This window comes from Neomonachus schauinslandi, chromosome 3 (assembly GCF_002201575.2).
Source record: "Neomonachus schauinslandi chromosome 3, ASM220157v2, whole genome shotgun sequence".
Lineage (NCBI taxonomy): Eukaryota > Metazoa > Chordata > Mammalia > Carnivora > Phocidae > Neomonachus > Neomonachus schauinslandi.
In genome coordinates this window covers 51,828,959-51,845,231 of record NC_058405.1, presented here as the reverse complement: position 1 = coordinate 51,845,231, position 16,273 = coordinate 51,828,959, and the positions used below count along the sequence as shown (strand labels likewise).

The 16,273-nt window shown below is 40.0% G+C and overlaps 2 protein-coding genes and 1 pseudogene across 2 annotated transcripts in view; all 3 read left to right on the top strand.

Annotated features, from left to right (window-relative positions):
* The window catches only part of MTRF1 (mitochondrial translation release factor 1), a 46,112-nt gene extending 44,338 nt beyond the window's left edge, over positions 1-1,774 (top strand). Inside the window, exon 9 of the mRNA XM_021697899.1 lies at positions 1,237-1,774. Within this exon, the coding sequence (XP_021553574.1) occupies positions 1,237-1,350 (114 nt within the window). The 3' untranslated portion in view covers positions 1,351-1,774. The remainder of the gene's footprint in view (positions 1-1,236) is intronic.
* A 4,488-nt stretch (positions 1,775-6,262) lies between these two features.
* On the top strand, positions 6,263-8,898 carry LOC110587632 (annotated as a pseudogene).
* A 2,888-nt stretch (positions 8,899-11,786) lies between these two features.
* Positions 11,787-14,344, top strand: KBTBD7 (kelch repeat and BTB domain containing 7). Its single transcript, XM_021697913.1, has one exon. It carries the CDS (start codon positions 12,068-12,070, stop codon positions 14,105-14,107), a length of 2,040 nt encoding a protein of 679 aa, XP_021553588.1. The 5' UTR covers positions 11,787-12,067; the 3' UTR covers positions 14,108-14,344.
* Positions 14,345-16,273: the final 1,929 nt, after the last annotated feature.

Here is a 16,273-nt window from a genome sequence, read left to right as displayed (position 1 = left end):
ATTTTGGGGTAACCATAAGAGCATTTATTTTTCTGAACTTTTTATTTGGAAATTTTCAAGTATATATTGAGACTGGTGCAGTATACACCCTCTACCTAGATGCAGCAGTTGTTAACATTTGCCTTCTCTTCCTCTTCTACCGCCTGTGGTGTTGATGAACCATTTGAAAGCAAGTTGTGGACCTCAAAACGCTTATCCCCTAAATATTTTGGCATAAATCTTTTTTTGGGGGGGGGGTCACACAGAGCTTCTAGATTTTAAAACTGCCATATTTCCAATTTAAGAAGAACCAGAACTAGTATAAGCCCCTTTTGGATGAAATAAAATCTAAATTTGAAGGTTGGCATGACAAGTGCGAGTGCGAGAATGGCCCCGGGGATGTCCAGAGGATTTGGCGAGCAGAGATTGGCAGGGAGCAGAGATTGGCAGGGAGTGGTAGGTGTGCGGGTTCAAGTGGCAGCAAGCTGCCTGGGGTGTTGATTGAGGCATTTCAGTCTTTTTTACCCTGGGGAAATAATGTGTTATGAATGACAAGGGTGGAATTTTCAGGACAAGAGTAAAAAAGCCTTATCTCTTCTCGGGAACAAAAGGGATTCAGCAAACATATCCTCCCAAAGATGGTTTGAGATCCTAGAACCCTGTTGTCAGGAACGTCAAGCAAAGGAATTTAAAGAGAGATTCAGATCTCCTTTGTGTTGTTGTCTCCAGAGTTGTTGGAAAGATCCAACTCCCAGAAGCTTGATTTTTAAACAAAATGCTAATGTAAACAATTAAAAGAGAGTAGAATTCCATTTACTCTTTTGGATTCACTTTTTATAAGAAGCCAATATAACCGGGGATCCTCCCAAGTAAGCAGATTGTTCATTATATTAGAGAACCACCTTAGTAATCCATTGTTGCTATTAAATAGTGACTCTAAGGAAGCAAAGTAAATACACATTTAATTCTTTGCTTTGTTTCTCCTTTATTTCTAGTAATCAGGTTTTTATAATAACTCTTTTACTGGGGCACCTGGGTGGCTCAGTTGTTGGGCGTCTGCCTTCGGCTCAGGTTGCGATCCCAGAGTCCTGGGATCGAGCCCCGCATCGGGCTCCCTGCTCCGCGGGAAGCCTGCTTCTCCCTCTCCCACTCCCCCTGCTTGTGTTCCCTCTCTCGCTGTGTCTCTCTCTGTCAAATAAATAAATAAAATCTTTAAAATAATAATAATAATAATAATAATAATAACTCTTTTACCAGGAATTTTTATGTGGGGAGAAGTGTCTGGATCAGCTAATTCAGAGACTGCTTCATTCAGCAGATGAAGAAGCCATTACTGAATTTTTGGATGAAAACCTTAAATCAGCAAAATAAATGCAGATTTATTATTTATTATTATATAAATGAAAGGGACCTATCTCAAGAAGCAAGCTGTTCATAAAGTATAGCTAAAATTACACGGTATGTACAAATATATTTTTTAATGAATAAGTCACATTTCTTGACCTAAGAGCTTATAAAGTAAATCCAACTCTTTAAGCAGAAAACAAGCATGCGTTGTTGAAGAGAAATAAAGTATTGAGAATTGACTATGTGATACAAGTTTATAAACTCTGTAAACCCCTGTTTCAAGAAAAAGTATTGTTAATCATGTTAAAATTAGGTTTTGAACTGGTACTTTTAAATAAAAAATAAATAAAAATTGTGAAGAATAGGAGTCAATAACAGTGAGCATCTCCAGGATACAGATTGTAGAGCTCTTTGAGAGTGGAACAAATTCTATACAGTATAAACTACAAACCAGTATTTAAAGTGAACTGTCTGCTTGGCTTTTATTTCTCATTTTTCTTTGGCCTAACATGAGCATCCACAGATGAGGTGTAACGTGAGTAATTCTCTATGCCTGGTTTTGTGCAGTGATGTACATAGAACCCAGTCCTTACCTTACAGAGCTTCCAGTTGAATGACAGAGCCAAAATAGAAACCATGAGCTGTAATACCAAGTGACATGATGTATTTAGTACTTGTTCTCAGGAAGTTTCTTGAGTAAAAAAGAAAGGGGTTATTATTTTAGACATTCCTCAGAAGGAAATTATGTGCCCAGGAAAGACTACCTAAAATAGTTTTAAGACCAATGGAATTAGGAGGTGAACATAGAAGTGAAATTATTTTTCCCCAGTTTTTTATTTTGAAAATCTTCAAGCACATAGAAAAAGTTTTTAAAATAATTTTTAAGAAATAGTGCAGTGAACTACTAGGTATTTACCCAAAGGATACAAAAATAAAGATTCAAAAGGGTACATGCACCCCAGTGTTTATAGCAACATTATCAACAATAGCAAAACTATGGAAAGAGATCAAAGAATAGAGAAAGAAGATGTGGTAATATATACAATGGAATATTACTCAGCCATCAAAAAAATGAAATCCTGCCATTTGCAAAGATGTGGATGGAGATAGAGTATTATGCTAAGCAAAATAAATCAGAGAAAGACAAATACCATATGATCTCACTCATGTGTGAAATTTAAGAAACAAAGCAGATGAACATATGGGGGTGGGAAGAGAGAGGGAAACAAACCATAAGAGACTCTTAACAATAGAGAACATTCTGAGGGTTGATGGAGGGAGGGGAGGTGGGTGAGGGATGGGTTAGATGGGTGATGGGCATTAAGGAGGGCATTTGTTATGATAAGCACTGTAAGTGATGAATCACTGAATTCCACTCCTGAAACCAATATCTCACTGTATGTTAACTAACTAGAATTTAAATAAAAATTTGAAAAGAAAAAAAAAAGGAAATAGAGCCAAACCAAAAAAAAAAAAAAAGGAAAAAAATAGTGCGAATGAACAGTATATATTACCATTTTGCTACAGTTGTCTTTTGCTCTCTCCGTACATATAAACATATGTGTGGTGGTTATTGGACCATTTAAGTCAGTTGCAGACGTTGTAACTCCACACCAAAATATCTCAGCATGTCCTAAGAATAAGGACATTCTCCTACAAATCAAAACTCCATTATTACACTTAATTGTATAATAATAATTATATAATATGATCTAATATCTATCACATATTAAAATTTCTTCAGTTATCCCTAAAATGTCTTTTTTAGCTGTTTTTGTTTGTTAGTTTTATGCAATCCACGGTCCAACCAAGATTCATACACTGTATTTGGTTGTATGTCTTTAGTGTTTGGATTAATCCCCCAGCCTTTTTTCCACATGACATTGAGCCAGAGGCACAACACTAAGCTGCTCTAGGATACCTGACTCTAAGAAATTGAGTAAATTAATGGTTTTTGCTGCAAATTTGGGGGTAATTTGTTATACCAAATTGTATGTAATGAATATACCCAGTGGCCTTTCATCTCATTGATTTAACATCAGTTAATGATTCCTGCTTTGCCCTGTTCCACTGGGGTTAAAAAATGGTGATGTTCTTGTTCTTTCTACGTTAATAGCTGGCATTCTTTAAAGAAAGCTTTCCTTTGTTTTTCCTCTCACTTTCTCTAAGTTGAGAGATAATTTAATCCTGTTTGGATCAATATCATTATTATTCCCCCAGGGGTAAACATTGCCCTCTAAAAGAATTGATGTTTCTGGAGAATCTGATTTAATTTGAAATAACATTCAATTAAATAGAGAGTTTCAGGGTAAGCATTAGAAACTGATTTTTATTGTCGGGTAGTTTACATAACAGAAACATCCTGGGGCGACTGGCTGGCACAGTCAGAAGAACATGAGACTCTTGATCTAGGGGTCATGAGTTTGGGCCCCACATTGGGCATAGAGATTACTTAAAAAAAAAAAATAAACTTAAAAACATTTTTTAAAAGAAACATTTATCCAAGGAAATGTAAATTAAAATACTGCATGAATCAAGGCAAAATGAAGATAGTCTAATTTGCTATATGATGTCAAATGTGAGACATGTCATTTTTAAATTTTTTTTTCAGAAAAAAATCAATACATAAACCTCAAAATATGATGTCTGCAAAAAATTCATTAATTTAAGAAAGTGAAAAATTGTAAGAGGGAAAGCAAGAGAAAGGGGCATTGATGTTCTATTCATTCATTTGATGGTCAGTATTAACATTCTATACATGGCAAGGAAGGGCAGGCTCTAAGAGGGAACGAGAACAAAAGGAAAAGTGCTTCTTCAGCCAAAGAGAGGCTCTGCCTTCCTGGAAGGAAGTCCAGAGCTTCCTACCACCACCAAGGTCTTTGCCCTTCCCTCGTTTTCCAGCTCTGGCTTTCCCCTAAAGCACACACTTTATTTGGAGGGAAAAAAATCAAAACAAAAGTTGGAACTATGAACCTATAAAAATCTTGGGTGGTGTTTTTTCTCAAACCTCTGTATATGTACAAATCACTTGGGGATCTCACCATAATGCAGATTTTAATTCAGAAGTTCTGGGGCCTGTTCTGCATTTCCACAATTCATTTCATTTCCACAAGCTCCCAGATGAAGGTGGATACTTCTGACTCACAAACAGCACTTGGAGTGGCAAAGATATAGGATACCTATTATTCAATGAGTACTTTCAGTTGTTATACATATTTTTGTATAATGAGTTTCAGTTAAACTTGTAATCCTACTTCATTCAGATAGACAAATTTATCTCCCAAACTACGAAGATAAAGTTGACATCTTTTAACTGTTAGTAGAAAAATGTTAGGAATCGGGGCGCCTGGGTGGCTCAGTCATTAAGCGTCTGCCTTAGGCTCAGGTCATGATCCCAGGGTCCTGGGATCGAGCCCCGCATCAGGCTCCCTGCTTGGCGGGGAGCCTGCTTCTCCCTCTCCCACTCCCCCTGCTTGTGTTCCCTCTCTCGCTATATTTCTCTCTGTCAAATAAATAAAAAAAGAAAAAAATGTTAGGAATCAACCTATAAGCCAATGATAAATCAGGGTTCTTGCAAAAAATTTGAAAAGCCAAAGTTTATTGCCTCATATGCACAGCACCTTTAGAATACCAAAGAATAATAAACTTTATTTAGAAAATAAACGAGATATTTTTAATTGACTTTAAAATTTAGTCAAGGAATCTAAGATCAACAAACTACTACAGTCAAAAAACTAAAAGAAACTATCTTTAAAAGCATCTTACTCTGCAAACTCAACACCCAAAGAACAAATAATCCAATCAAGAAATGGGCAGAAGACATGAACAGACATTTTTCCAAAGAAGACATCCAAATGCCCAACAGACACATGAAAAAGTGCTCAACATCACTTGGCATCAGGGAAAGCCAAATCAAAACCTCAATGAGATACCACCTCATACCAGTCAGAATGGCTAAAATTAACAAGTCAGGAAACAACAGATGTTGGTGAGGATGTGGAGAAAGGGGAACCCTCCTATACTGCTGGTGGGAATGCAAGCTGGTGCAGCCACTCTGGAAAACAGTATGGAGGTTCCTCAAAAAGTTGAAAATAGAGCTACCCTATGACCCAGCAATTGCACTACTGGGTATTTACCCCAAAGATACAAATGTAGTGATCTGAAGGGGTACCTGCACCCCAATGTTTATAGCAGCAATGTCCACAATAGCCAAACTATGGAAAGAGCCAAGATGTCCATCAACAGATGAATGGATAAAGAAGATGTGGTGTATATATATACAATGGAATATTATGCAGCCATCAAAAAAACCCCCCAGAAATCTTGCCATTTGCAACGACGTGGATGGAACTAGAGGGTATTATGCTAAGCGAAATAAGTCAATCAGAGAAAGACACGTATCATATGATCTCACTGATATGAGGAATTCTTAATCTCAGGAAACAAACTGAGGGTTGCTGGAATGGTAGGGGTGGGAGGGATGGGGTGGCTGGGTGATGGACACTGGGGAGGGTATGTGCTATGGTGAGCACTGTGAATTGTGTAAGACTGATGAATCACAGACCTGTACCTCTGAAACAAATAATACATTATATGTTTTAAAAAAAAAAGAAGAAGATAGGAAGGGAAAAATGAAGGGGGGAAAATCGGAGGGGGAGACAAACCATGAGAGCCTATGGACTCTGAGAAACTGAGGGTTTTAGAGGGGAGTGGGCAGGGGGATGGGTTAGCCCAGTGATGGGTATTAAGGAGGGCACGTATTGCATGGAGCACTGGGTGTTATATGCAACCAATGAATCATGGAACACTACATCAAAAATTGATGTAATGTATGATGACTAACATAAATAATAAAATAATATTTTAAAAAAAGCATCTTACTCTTGTGTTAGGGGTCAATAGTGACTAGGAGGATGGGGAGGAGAGTGCTTCTGGGATGCTGGTAATGTCTTATTTCTTAACCTGAGTGGTGTTACACAGGTGTATTCATTTTGTGATAATTCATTGCATTTATGGGGTGCCTGGGTGGCTCAGTCAGTTGGGCGTTTGCCTTCAGCTCATGTCATGATCCTGGGGTCCTGGGATCAAGCCCCACTCCGGGCTCCCTGCTTAGCTCAAATAAATAAAATCTTTTTAAAAAATTCATTGCATTGCACTACTGGGTGTTTACCCCAAAGGTACAAATGTAGTGATCCGAAGGGGTACCTGCACCCTAATGTTTATAGCAGCAATGTCCACAATAGCCAAACTATGGAAAGAGCCTAGATGTCCATCAACAGATCAATGGATAAAGAAGATGTGGTATATATATACAATGGAATATTATGCAGCCATCCAAAAAAATGAAATCTTCCCATTTGCAATGATGTAGATGGAACTAGAGGGTATTATGCTAAGCGAAATAAGACGATCAGAGAAAGACAAGTATCATATGATCTCACCGATATGAGGAATTTGAGAAACAAGACAGAGGATCATAGGGGAAGGGAGGGAAAAATGAAACAAGACGAAACCAGAGAGGGAAACAAACCATAAGAAACTCTTAATCTTGGGGTGCCTGGGTGGCTCAGTCATAAGGCGTCTGCCTTCAGCTCAGGTCATGATCCCAGGGTCCTGGGATCAAGCCCCGCATCGGGCTCCCTGCTCGGCGGGAAGCCTGATTCTCCCTCTACCACTCCCCCTACTTGTGTTCCTGCTCTCGCTATGTCTCTCTCTGTCAAATAAATGAATAAAATCTTTAAAAAAAAGAGAGAGAGAGAGACTTAATCTCAGGAAACAAACTGAGGGCTGCTGGAGTGGTGGGGGGTGGGAGGGATGGGGTGACTGGGTGATAGACACTGGGGAGGGTATGTGCTATGGTGAGCGCTGTGAACTGTGTAAGACTGATGAATTACAGACCTGTACCTCTGAAACAAATAATACATTATATGTTAATAGAAAAAATTTTTTAATTTATTGCATTTACAATTTTTATTTGCTCCCTTTTCTGTACGTGTACTATACTTCAAATTTTTAAAAAAGTTTAAAATTGTTTCAGTTTAAAACAGATTTGAAACAAGTTAGTTGCTACCAAATAATGTGGAACACAAGTCATGTCCAAGGCTGCGCACTCACTAGGCCCTCTCCACTTGAACAAGAGTGGACCCATCAAAAGCTCTTAGAGTAGCCAGTGACTCAGGGCAGTGCAAGTTATTTTGGGTATATAAATAAAAGAGTGAACAGTTTGTAGACTCTATTTAAAAATGAGAGTGAGGGGCGCCCGGGTGGCTCAGTCATTAAGCATCTGCCTTCAGCTCAGGTCATGGTCCCAGTGTCCTGGGATCAAGCCCCGCATCAGGCTCCCTGCTCGGCGGGAAGCTGCTTCTCCCTCTTCCACGCCCCCTGCTTGTGTTCCTTCTCTCACTGTGTCTTTCTCTGTCTAATAAATAAATAAAAATCTTTTAAAAAAAATAGAAATAGAAATGAGAGTGAAAAACAATACAGATGGGGCACAGGATGACAAACTAGCAGCCCCTGAGCGCACAACGGGCCTGAATTAGAGGTTGTAGAGGGAAAGGGGCTATACTTTCGCGGGGTGGGAGGAGGTGGCAGTGGAGACTTATAAATTGCATGAAGCCTAAATTCTGGGGAGGTGAGTGAGTGCTGTGCTTGTGTGAGCTCCTTTATGAAACAAAGTGTGTAAAAATTGCCATGAGGAACAAACAAGTGAAATACTATATTCATTACAGTGGTTGGGATGAAGGGGTTCCAGAAAGCGAGTACTCAGATGCATGGAAACCATGTGCAGAAACAGAACTTCAAGAAGTCAGACACACACACACACACACACACAAACACACACATAAATGTCAATAAGGAGCAACATTCAGAGGGGAAGATGAGAGGGGTTGCCCCAGGAAAGAGGATGTCTGATCTGTAAGAAGAACATTGAAGTCACCCAGAAATGGAAACGGGAGCAGTACCAGTGAGCCTCAGCCTCAGAAGAAGAAAAGGGCCAGAGTAGATCCTGCTGCTGGAAACATGAACAGAGTTGAAGTTAAAGATTTCTGAAGAACTAAAATCATGGATTGTTGGGGTGCCTGGTGGCTCGGTAGGTTAAGTGTCTGCCTTCAGCTCAGGTCATGATCTCAAGGTCCTGGGATTGAGCCCCCGCATCGGGCTCCCTGCTCAACAGCGAGTCTGCTTCTCCCTCTCCCTCTGTGATCTCTCTCGCTCTCACTCTCTCAAATAAATAAATAAAAATCTTTAATAAAAATTTTTTTAATTAAAAAAAATAAAACCATGGATTGTTAATGACTGAGGCATAATTACCAGGCAAAAACAGTTCTATCTTCCTGTCAAGAAGAATATGGATTCCATTGTAAAGGATTATGCAAATTATAAGAAATCTTGAGGAAACACAGAAAATAAGGACTATGCTAATTATTAATGAAGTTGTGGCAGGAATTTTAAAAATTGGCATGTAATGTTGGGCACTCAGCTACTCTACAAATTTGAAAGACCCCAGTGTGTGAATTCCTCAAAGATTGCCCTGAGTCACCTTTGTCCCATTTATATGGAGTGCCACATTGACTGAACCTGAGCAGTGTTGATCGATACACTCTAGAAGAAGAGATTCTTAATGACTGAATGATCTTCACAATATCCTGGCAAAGAATTTGCAACTTTTAGTGCCAGCAATTATGAAGTGGCTCCTAAGAGAAGGTATAATTTATAGTAAATTAAATGCACAGACCTTAAGAGACAGTTGAGTTTGTCAATTGCTTTCACCCGCGTAACCACCAGCCCAAGCAAGAAGAGGACATTTGCCTCACCCCTGAAACTTCCCTTGCATTCCTTTCCAGTTGATCCAGCAATCTGCCCAGACCCCTTCCCCCAACAGTGGCAGCCTCTAATACGACTTTTTCTTATATGATTTATAGTCACCATAACTTATTTTCACTATTCTGGAACTTCACATACACTGTGTACTCTTGCATATCTTGCTTCTTTAGATCAACATAAAAGTTTTGAAACCTCACACTGGCACATATCAAAGGTATCTTTTTATTTCTGAGTAGTATTACACTGTATGACTATACCAGAATTAATTTTTTTCATTCTCCTATTGATGCACATGTGGATTGTTTCCAGTTTTTGGCTATTACAGATGAAGGCACTATGAACATTCTTGCACAAGTCTTTTGCGGACATATGTTTTAATTTCCCTTGGGCAAATAAATGCTTAGGGGAAATTACTGAGTGTTTAACATCCAAAGAAACTACCAATTTTCTAAAATAGATATACCAAATTATATTCCTATTGTTAGTATATATATGAAGGTTCCAAAGGCTCCCTATCATCACCAACATTTAGCATTTTTGACCTTTTTAAATTTAGCCATTCTCTTAGGTATGCAGTGTTTTCTCATGAATTTAATTTGCATTCATCTGAGGATGAATGACATTGAGCAGCTTTCTCATGTTTTTAGTGACTATTGAGATAATGTATCACAAATATTTTTTTTTAAGTTTCATTTATTTAAGTAATCTCTACACCCAGTGAGGGGCTTGAACTCACAACTCCAAGATTAAGAGTCACATGCCCTTCTGACTGAGTCAGCGAGGCACCCCTACAAATATAAATAAATAAATAAATAAATAAATAAATAAGTTGCAGACTATGGCTTGTCTTTTTATTTTTTTCACTGCCTTTTCATAGGCAAAAGCTTGTAATTTTGTTGAAGTTCATTTTATCATTTTTTTATGATTAGTATTTTTTGTATCCTGAAATGTCTGACTACCTCAGAGTCAGAGATAGCCTTCTGTATTTTCTTTTAGAAGTGTTATAGTTTTCACTTCTCTGTTTAATGTTAAGGTCCATTTAGAATTTTGTGTGTGTGGTATAAGCTAAGGGTCAAAGTTCTTTTTTTCTTTTTTTTTTACATTGTGAACTGGTTGTTTAACACCATTTGTTGAACAGACTTTCCTCTTCCCGTTGAATTGCAGTGATACCAATGCTAGGTTTCTAAAATGTTAAATTCAGGGTTGCCTGGGTGGCTCAGTCGTTAAGCGTCTGCCTTTGGGATCAAGCCCCGCATCAGGCACCCTGCTCAGCGGGAAGCCTGCTTCTCCCTCTCCCACTCCCCCTGCTTGTGTTCCCTCTCTCGCTGTCTCTCTCTGTCAAATAAATAAAATCTTTAAAAAAATAAATAAGGGGCGCCTGGGTGGCTCAGTCGTTGGGCGTCTGCCTTTGGCTCAGGTCATGATCCCAGAGTCCTGGAATCGAGTCCCACATCAGGCTCCCTGCTCGGCAGGGAGTCTGCTTCTCCCTCTGACCCTCCCCCCTCTCATGTGCTCTCTCTCTCTCTCTTAATCTCTCTCTCTCAAATAAATAAAATCTTTAAAAATAAAAAATTAAAAACGACACAAAACCCAACCTCTAAGCACTTGACTTTGATGATTTAACTAAGAATATTGATCAATACATATATAAACACTTTTGTAAAGCATAGGTTGAACTATATTAATTCAAAATATTAGGGCATGCATGAATACGGAGCTTTGAGGATCTTGTGCTTTTGTACAAGGTCTGTGTGTTAAAACTCCCGTTTAAACTCCTTGATAAAGACAACTCTATAATCTTCGACTGATTTGTGGAAAGGAAGTCAAATGAGCAGTGTTAGATGACACAAAAACACTCATATTAAGTGCTTATGAAAATAATCTTGCTCCCCTGGAGGAAGTATTGATTTGGTGAGACATGGAGACCCACCTGTGTAATATGCCTGATATGCTTTTTTGAGTTCACCTATAAATGCTGTTCTCTAGGACCTCATCTTTGTCTAAGACATCCCAATGAACTTATGGATATTGTTTAGTATTGAAAATATTGTAATAACCTTCAGAACCCTTCAAAAGAAGCAACATTAAAAACTGGAAGTTTTTTTGCAGAAATTGCTCATGGTTTCACATGTTGTGGGTACCTCATTTTTTTTTATTATAAATTCTCCTCCTCCCCCCCCAAAAAAAGCTAACAAAGATTGAATCTTTATATTCTAGGCACGGTGTAAGCATGTAATTATTCTAACCAACAAATATTTATTGAAGCGCCCTGTGTCCTATGCAATTTATCTCATTCCACTCACACAATCCCATGAAAACTATTATCCCCACTTCACAAGGAGGGAAAAGTTCTCAAAGAGATGTCACACAATTAACGAATACTAAAACGGAGATTTTACCCTGGAACTTCAAAGCCAATCCTCCAAACCAACAAATCCAGGAGAACTAACGCTTTCAAATTCTGTTAGCTAAAACAGTCCTCCCCCAGAAACCTCGCGATATTACTCAAACTACCACTCCCAACATGCGCAGCGGCTTGGGTCCGTCCGCTGATCCCCTTGAGTCTGGAGGGCCCCGGCATGCCTCGAGGCGCGAAAAGCAGCCTGGGAGCCGGAGTTCTCTTGGACGCCTACCGGTCTTGCCAGCGCGGCAGTGGTGGCTCTCTTGGTTCCGTCCAGCGGGTCCCGTAAACGAGCTGAGGCGGAGAAAGGGCGCGGAACTGGAAGAGGGTGAGTCAGGCACTGTCTACGCGATAAAGGGAGGCAGCACCGCGGCGCAGCGCTGAGTTGAGTAAGTGCGGCCCCTGCAGTCTATTCAGGGACGCCGCGATCTAGCGCCAGCGAGAAGAGGGCGAGGAGGAGCCAGAACCCGGTCCTTGCACCCATTCTCGCCCTCGTACCCCGCCGCCATCTCCACCATGCAGTCCCGGGAAGAAGCTCCGCGCTCTCGCCGCCTGGCCAGTCCCCGCGGCGGAAGGCGGCCCAAGAGAATTTCCAAACCTTCTGTTTCAGCTTTTTTCACGGGCCCGGAGGAGCTGAAGGACACGGCTCATTCTGCAGCCCTCCTGGCACAGCTGAAGTCCTTCTACGACTCGCGGCTGTTATGTGATGTGACCATCGAGGTGGTGACGCCTGGTAGCGGGCCTGGCACCGGCCGCCTTTTTTCCTGCAACCGTAACGTGCTGGCTGCCGCGTGTCCCTACTTCAAGAGCATGTTCACCGGTGGCATGTACGAGAGCCAGCAGGCGAGCGTGACCATGCATGATGTGGATGCTGAGTCCTTCGAGGTGCTGGTCGACTACTGCTACACCGGTCGCGTGTCGCTAAGTGAGGCCAACGTGCAACGCCTTTACGCGGCCTCTGACATGTTACAGCTCGAGTACGTACGGGAAGCCTGTGCCTCCTTCCTAGCCCGCCGCCTTGACCTGGCCAACTGCACCGCCATCCTCAAGTTTGCCGACGCCTTTGACCATCACAAGCTGCGATCACAGGCCCAGTCCTTTATAGCCCACAATTTCAAGCAGCTCAGCCGAATGGGTTCAGTAAGGGAGGAGAGTCTGGCAGATCTGAGCTTGGCCCAGCTGCAGGCCGTCCTGCGTCTGGATAGTCTAGATATCGAGAGTGAGCGGACCGTGTGTCATGTGGCGGTGCAGTGGTTGGAGGCGGCTCCCAAGGAGCGGGGCCCCAGCGCTGCGGAAGTCTTCAAGTGTGTCCGCTGGACGCACTTCAGAGATGAAGATCAGGATTACCTGGAAGGGCTGTTAACCAAGCCCATTGTCAAGAAGTACTGTCTGGACCTTATTGAAGGGGCCCTGCAGATGCGATATGGTGACAAGTTGTGCAAGTCCCTGGTGCCGAAGCCAGATAGCAGCAACAGCTCTGTTGTACCCACAGCAGAAAATCCCCCCCAGAGACTGGGTATGTGTGCCAAGGAGATGGTGATCTTCTTTGGACATCCTAGAGATCCCTTTCTCTGCTATGACCCATACTCAGGGGACATTTACACAATGCCATCCCCTTTAACCAGCTTGGCTCACACTAAGACTATCACCTCCTCAGCTGTCTGTGTCTCTCCAGACCACGACATCTACCTGGCCGCTCAGCCCAGGAAGGACCTGTGGGTGTACAAGCCAGCCCAGAACAGCTGGCAGCAGCTTGCCGACCGCCTGCTGTGTCGGGAGGGCATGGATGTGGCCTACCTCAATGGCTACATCTACATTTTGGGTGGGCGAGACCCGATTACTGGAGTTAAACTGAAGGAAGTAGAATGCTACAGTGTCCAGAGGAACCAGTGGGCACTGGTGGCTCCTGTACCCCATTCCTTCTATTCCTTTGAACTAATAGTGGTTCAAAACTATCTTTATGCTGTGAACAGTAAGCGCATGCTCTACTATGATCCTAGCCACAATACGTGGCTGAACTGTGCTTCTCTTAAACGTAGTGACTTTCAGGAAGCCTGTGTCTTCAATGATGAGATCTATTGTATCTGTGACATCCCAGTCATGAAGGTCTATAACCCAGCCAGGGGAGAATGGAGGCGGATTAGTAATATTCCCTTGGACTCAGAGACCCACAACTACCAGATTGTCAATCATGGCCAAAAGTTGCTTCTCATCACTTCTACCACCCCTCAATGGAAAAAAAACCGGGTGACTGTTTATGAATACGATACTAGGGAAGACCAGTGGATTAATATAGGTACCATGTTAGGCCTTTTGCAATTTGACTCTGGCTTTATTTGCCTCTGTGCTCGTGTGTATCCTTCCTGCCTGGAACCTGGACAGAGTTTCATCACTGAGGAAGATGATGCACGGAGTGAGTCTAGTACTGAATGGGACTTAGATGGATTCAGTGAGCTGGACTCAGAGTCAGGAAGTTCAAGTTCTTTTTCTGATGATGAAGTCTGGGTGCAGGTAGCACCTCAGCGAAATGCACAGGATCAGCAGGGTTCTTTGTAAATATTTTGAAGCACTAAAATGTTTCTACTGCTATGGATGTATCTTTAAAAGATGTCCTTTTCTTGAAAAAAAAAATGTTGATTAGGACTGCAGATTTGGTTTGGAAAGGGTGATGTTTGAATTACTAATGTAATGTTACAAAATTTAAACAGTCCATGAAATCAACCTATATAATAATTTACTGTGCTAAAAGTCGAGATTAAAATATGCAAAAATGAACTATATAATTAATTAGAATGCTTGGTGGTTTTTTTCATTGTTTTAAGTATTTGTTGCACCAGTGGATTGTTTTGGTTAGTTATACTCTTTATATTTTGATTATCTATTTTAGTCTTCTTTTAACTTTTTAATTCTATTTAGTGCCACAAAGAATTTAACTTTTTAATTTTTAAAAATAGAAAATTGGACTAGAAATTGTTGGTAGGGTTTTGAAGGTTTATCTTTTCCTTCAGAATAATGAAAGTAGTAGATTTCCCAAATTTTGAGCTAGCCAGTTTTTAGTATTATAAGTTAGTATAGTTTGTTAAATTTGGTTTGGTTTTCACCCCTTCTGCACAGAAAAAAATTTGGATATATATATGTGTTATAAAATGGGATTTCATTTTGATAATGTGCAGAATGGTCTTAAGAACTCACAGAAAGCAAAAAAAATCAGGATTCCACTGTTTTAAAAGAAATTTCACTTTTAATTTTGGAATATAACATGTAGTTGCTAAATGTGACCATTTTTCTATTTTAAAAAACATTCCAGTAGTGTCACCAATTATTTAAACACCCTTCTAAACTAAAAAAAAAAAAAGTAACTTGCTTTGTGAGATCATATATTTCATCTGTACCTGATACATGCTTCATCGAATCAAAGGAACAATCCTTTTTTTCACTGGACATATGATTGAGTAATGTACATTTTTATCTATTGGTCATACCTAGTCTTAAAAAGTTTATATGCTTCCCTAAAATATTTTGGCTGTATAGTTTTGGTGTTCATCTTAGAGGATTCTTCAGCAGGAAGTGATTTTTGTTTACCGTTTTTGTGAGGTAATACTGGTTTTGAAAATACATTTAAGCTAAAAAGGGTATTTCATTGAGGTCAGTAGTTACTGCATCTATCAACTATAAAATCAAGTGTCAGCAGAGAACTTTAAAACTTCAAACTGTGTATGGAACTGTTTTGTGTAGCATTGAAATGTTCTGTCAAGTTTTGTAAGTCACTGTATATGATTATCATCTCAAAGTTATTTTTGTATTAAAAGTTGATAGTTAAAGAACGTAAGTGGATGATGGCATTTGGGGCCAATAGTGAACATATGTTTCCTCTAAAATATTTCCCTAGCAATGGTATACATGGTTATTTTATTAGGGTATTTGTATCTGTTCTGTATTTCTCTGTGAACCATGCTCCAGTCTTTGTTTTTTGTCTTTTTGTTTGTTTTTGTGTCACCATAAAGTAAGGGAATGTCCAGAATTAGAGACTAAATCACACAAAATTGATGTTGTTGAATACAGAGAAATAGAGGTGCTTACCTTTTGAGGGTCTGTTAATACATAGGACTGTCACAACACATATCCATGATAAATGATGTACATACACAGATGCTTATAGTCTATAAATTTTTCTATACTGACTTAGAATCCTCTTTTTGCATCTTTGTTCAAAATGTTAATTCCTCTTATATATTTATTCTCTAGTGAACAAAATGTATATGTTCATGTTTTTATAATTTCAAGGGTGTTATGACACTTCTGAAGATCTTCCCCACACCCAGGATAATGCTAACATTTCTTACACCACATCAGAGTACTGAGGAGTGTGCCTCAGGATAGGGAACTGAATTTTGAATGAAAAAAAGAGGGAGAGAGAAAAGGATTAAAAAAAAAAAAAACAAGCACACAAATGTTTTCTTAGCCATTTTGATTGGGCATCTGAAGAGTTCATAAGACATTCCTGTTTAACATTATTTCTAGTGAAATAAGATTGTTGCTCTAGCAGTGTGTTCTTAAGAAAGTGTTCCCTCAAAACAGCAAACATGCTTTAGTGGCCTAAGGCTAACTTTTGTTCCATTTGGTATCAGGAAGCTAAAAGCACTGGTCTCAACTTAGAAAGCTGTTTCTTCGTAGTGTTATTTTTTGGCCAGCTTTTCTTCACCAGTAACTTCTTGTTGATAG

What these genes read in the sequence shown, in the direction of transcription:
- KBTBD7 (XM_021697913.1), top strand. Translation starts at nt 12,068, where the DNA reads ATGCAGTCCCGGGAAGAAGCTCCGCGCTCTCGCCGCCTGGCCAGTCCC.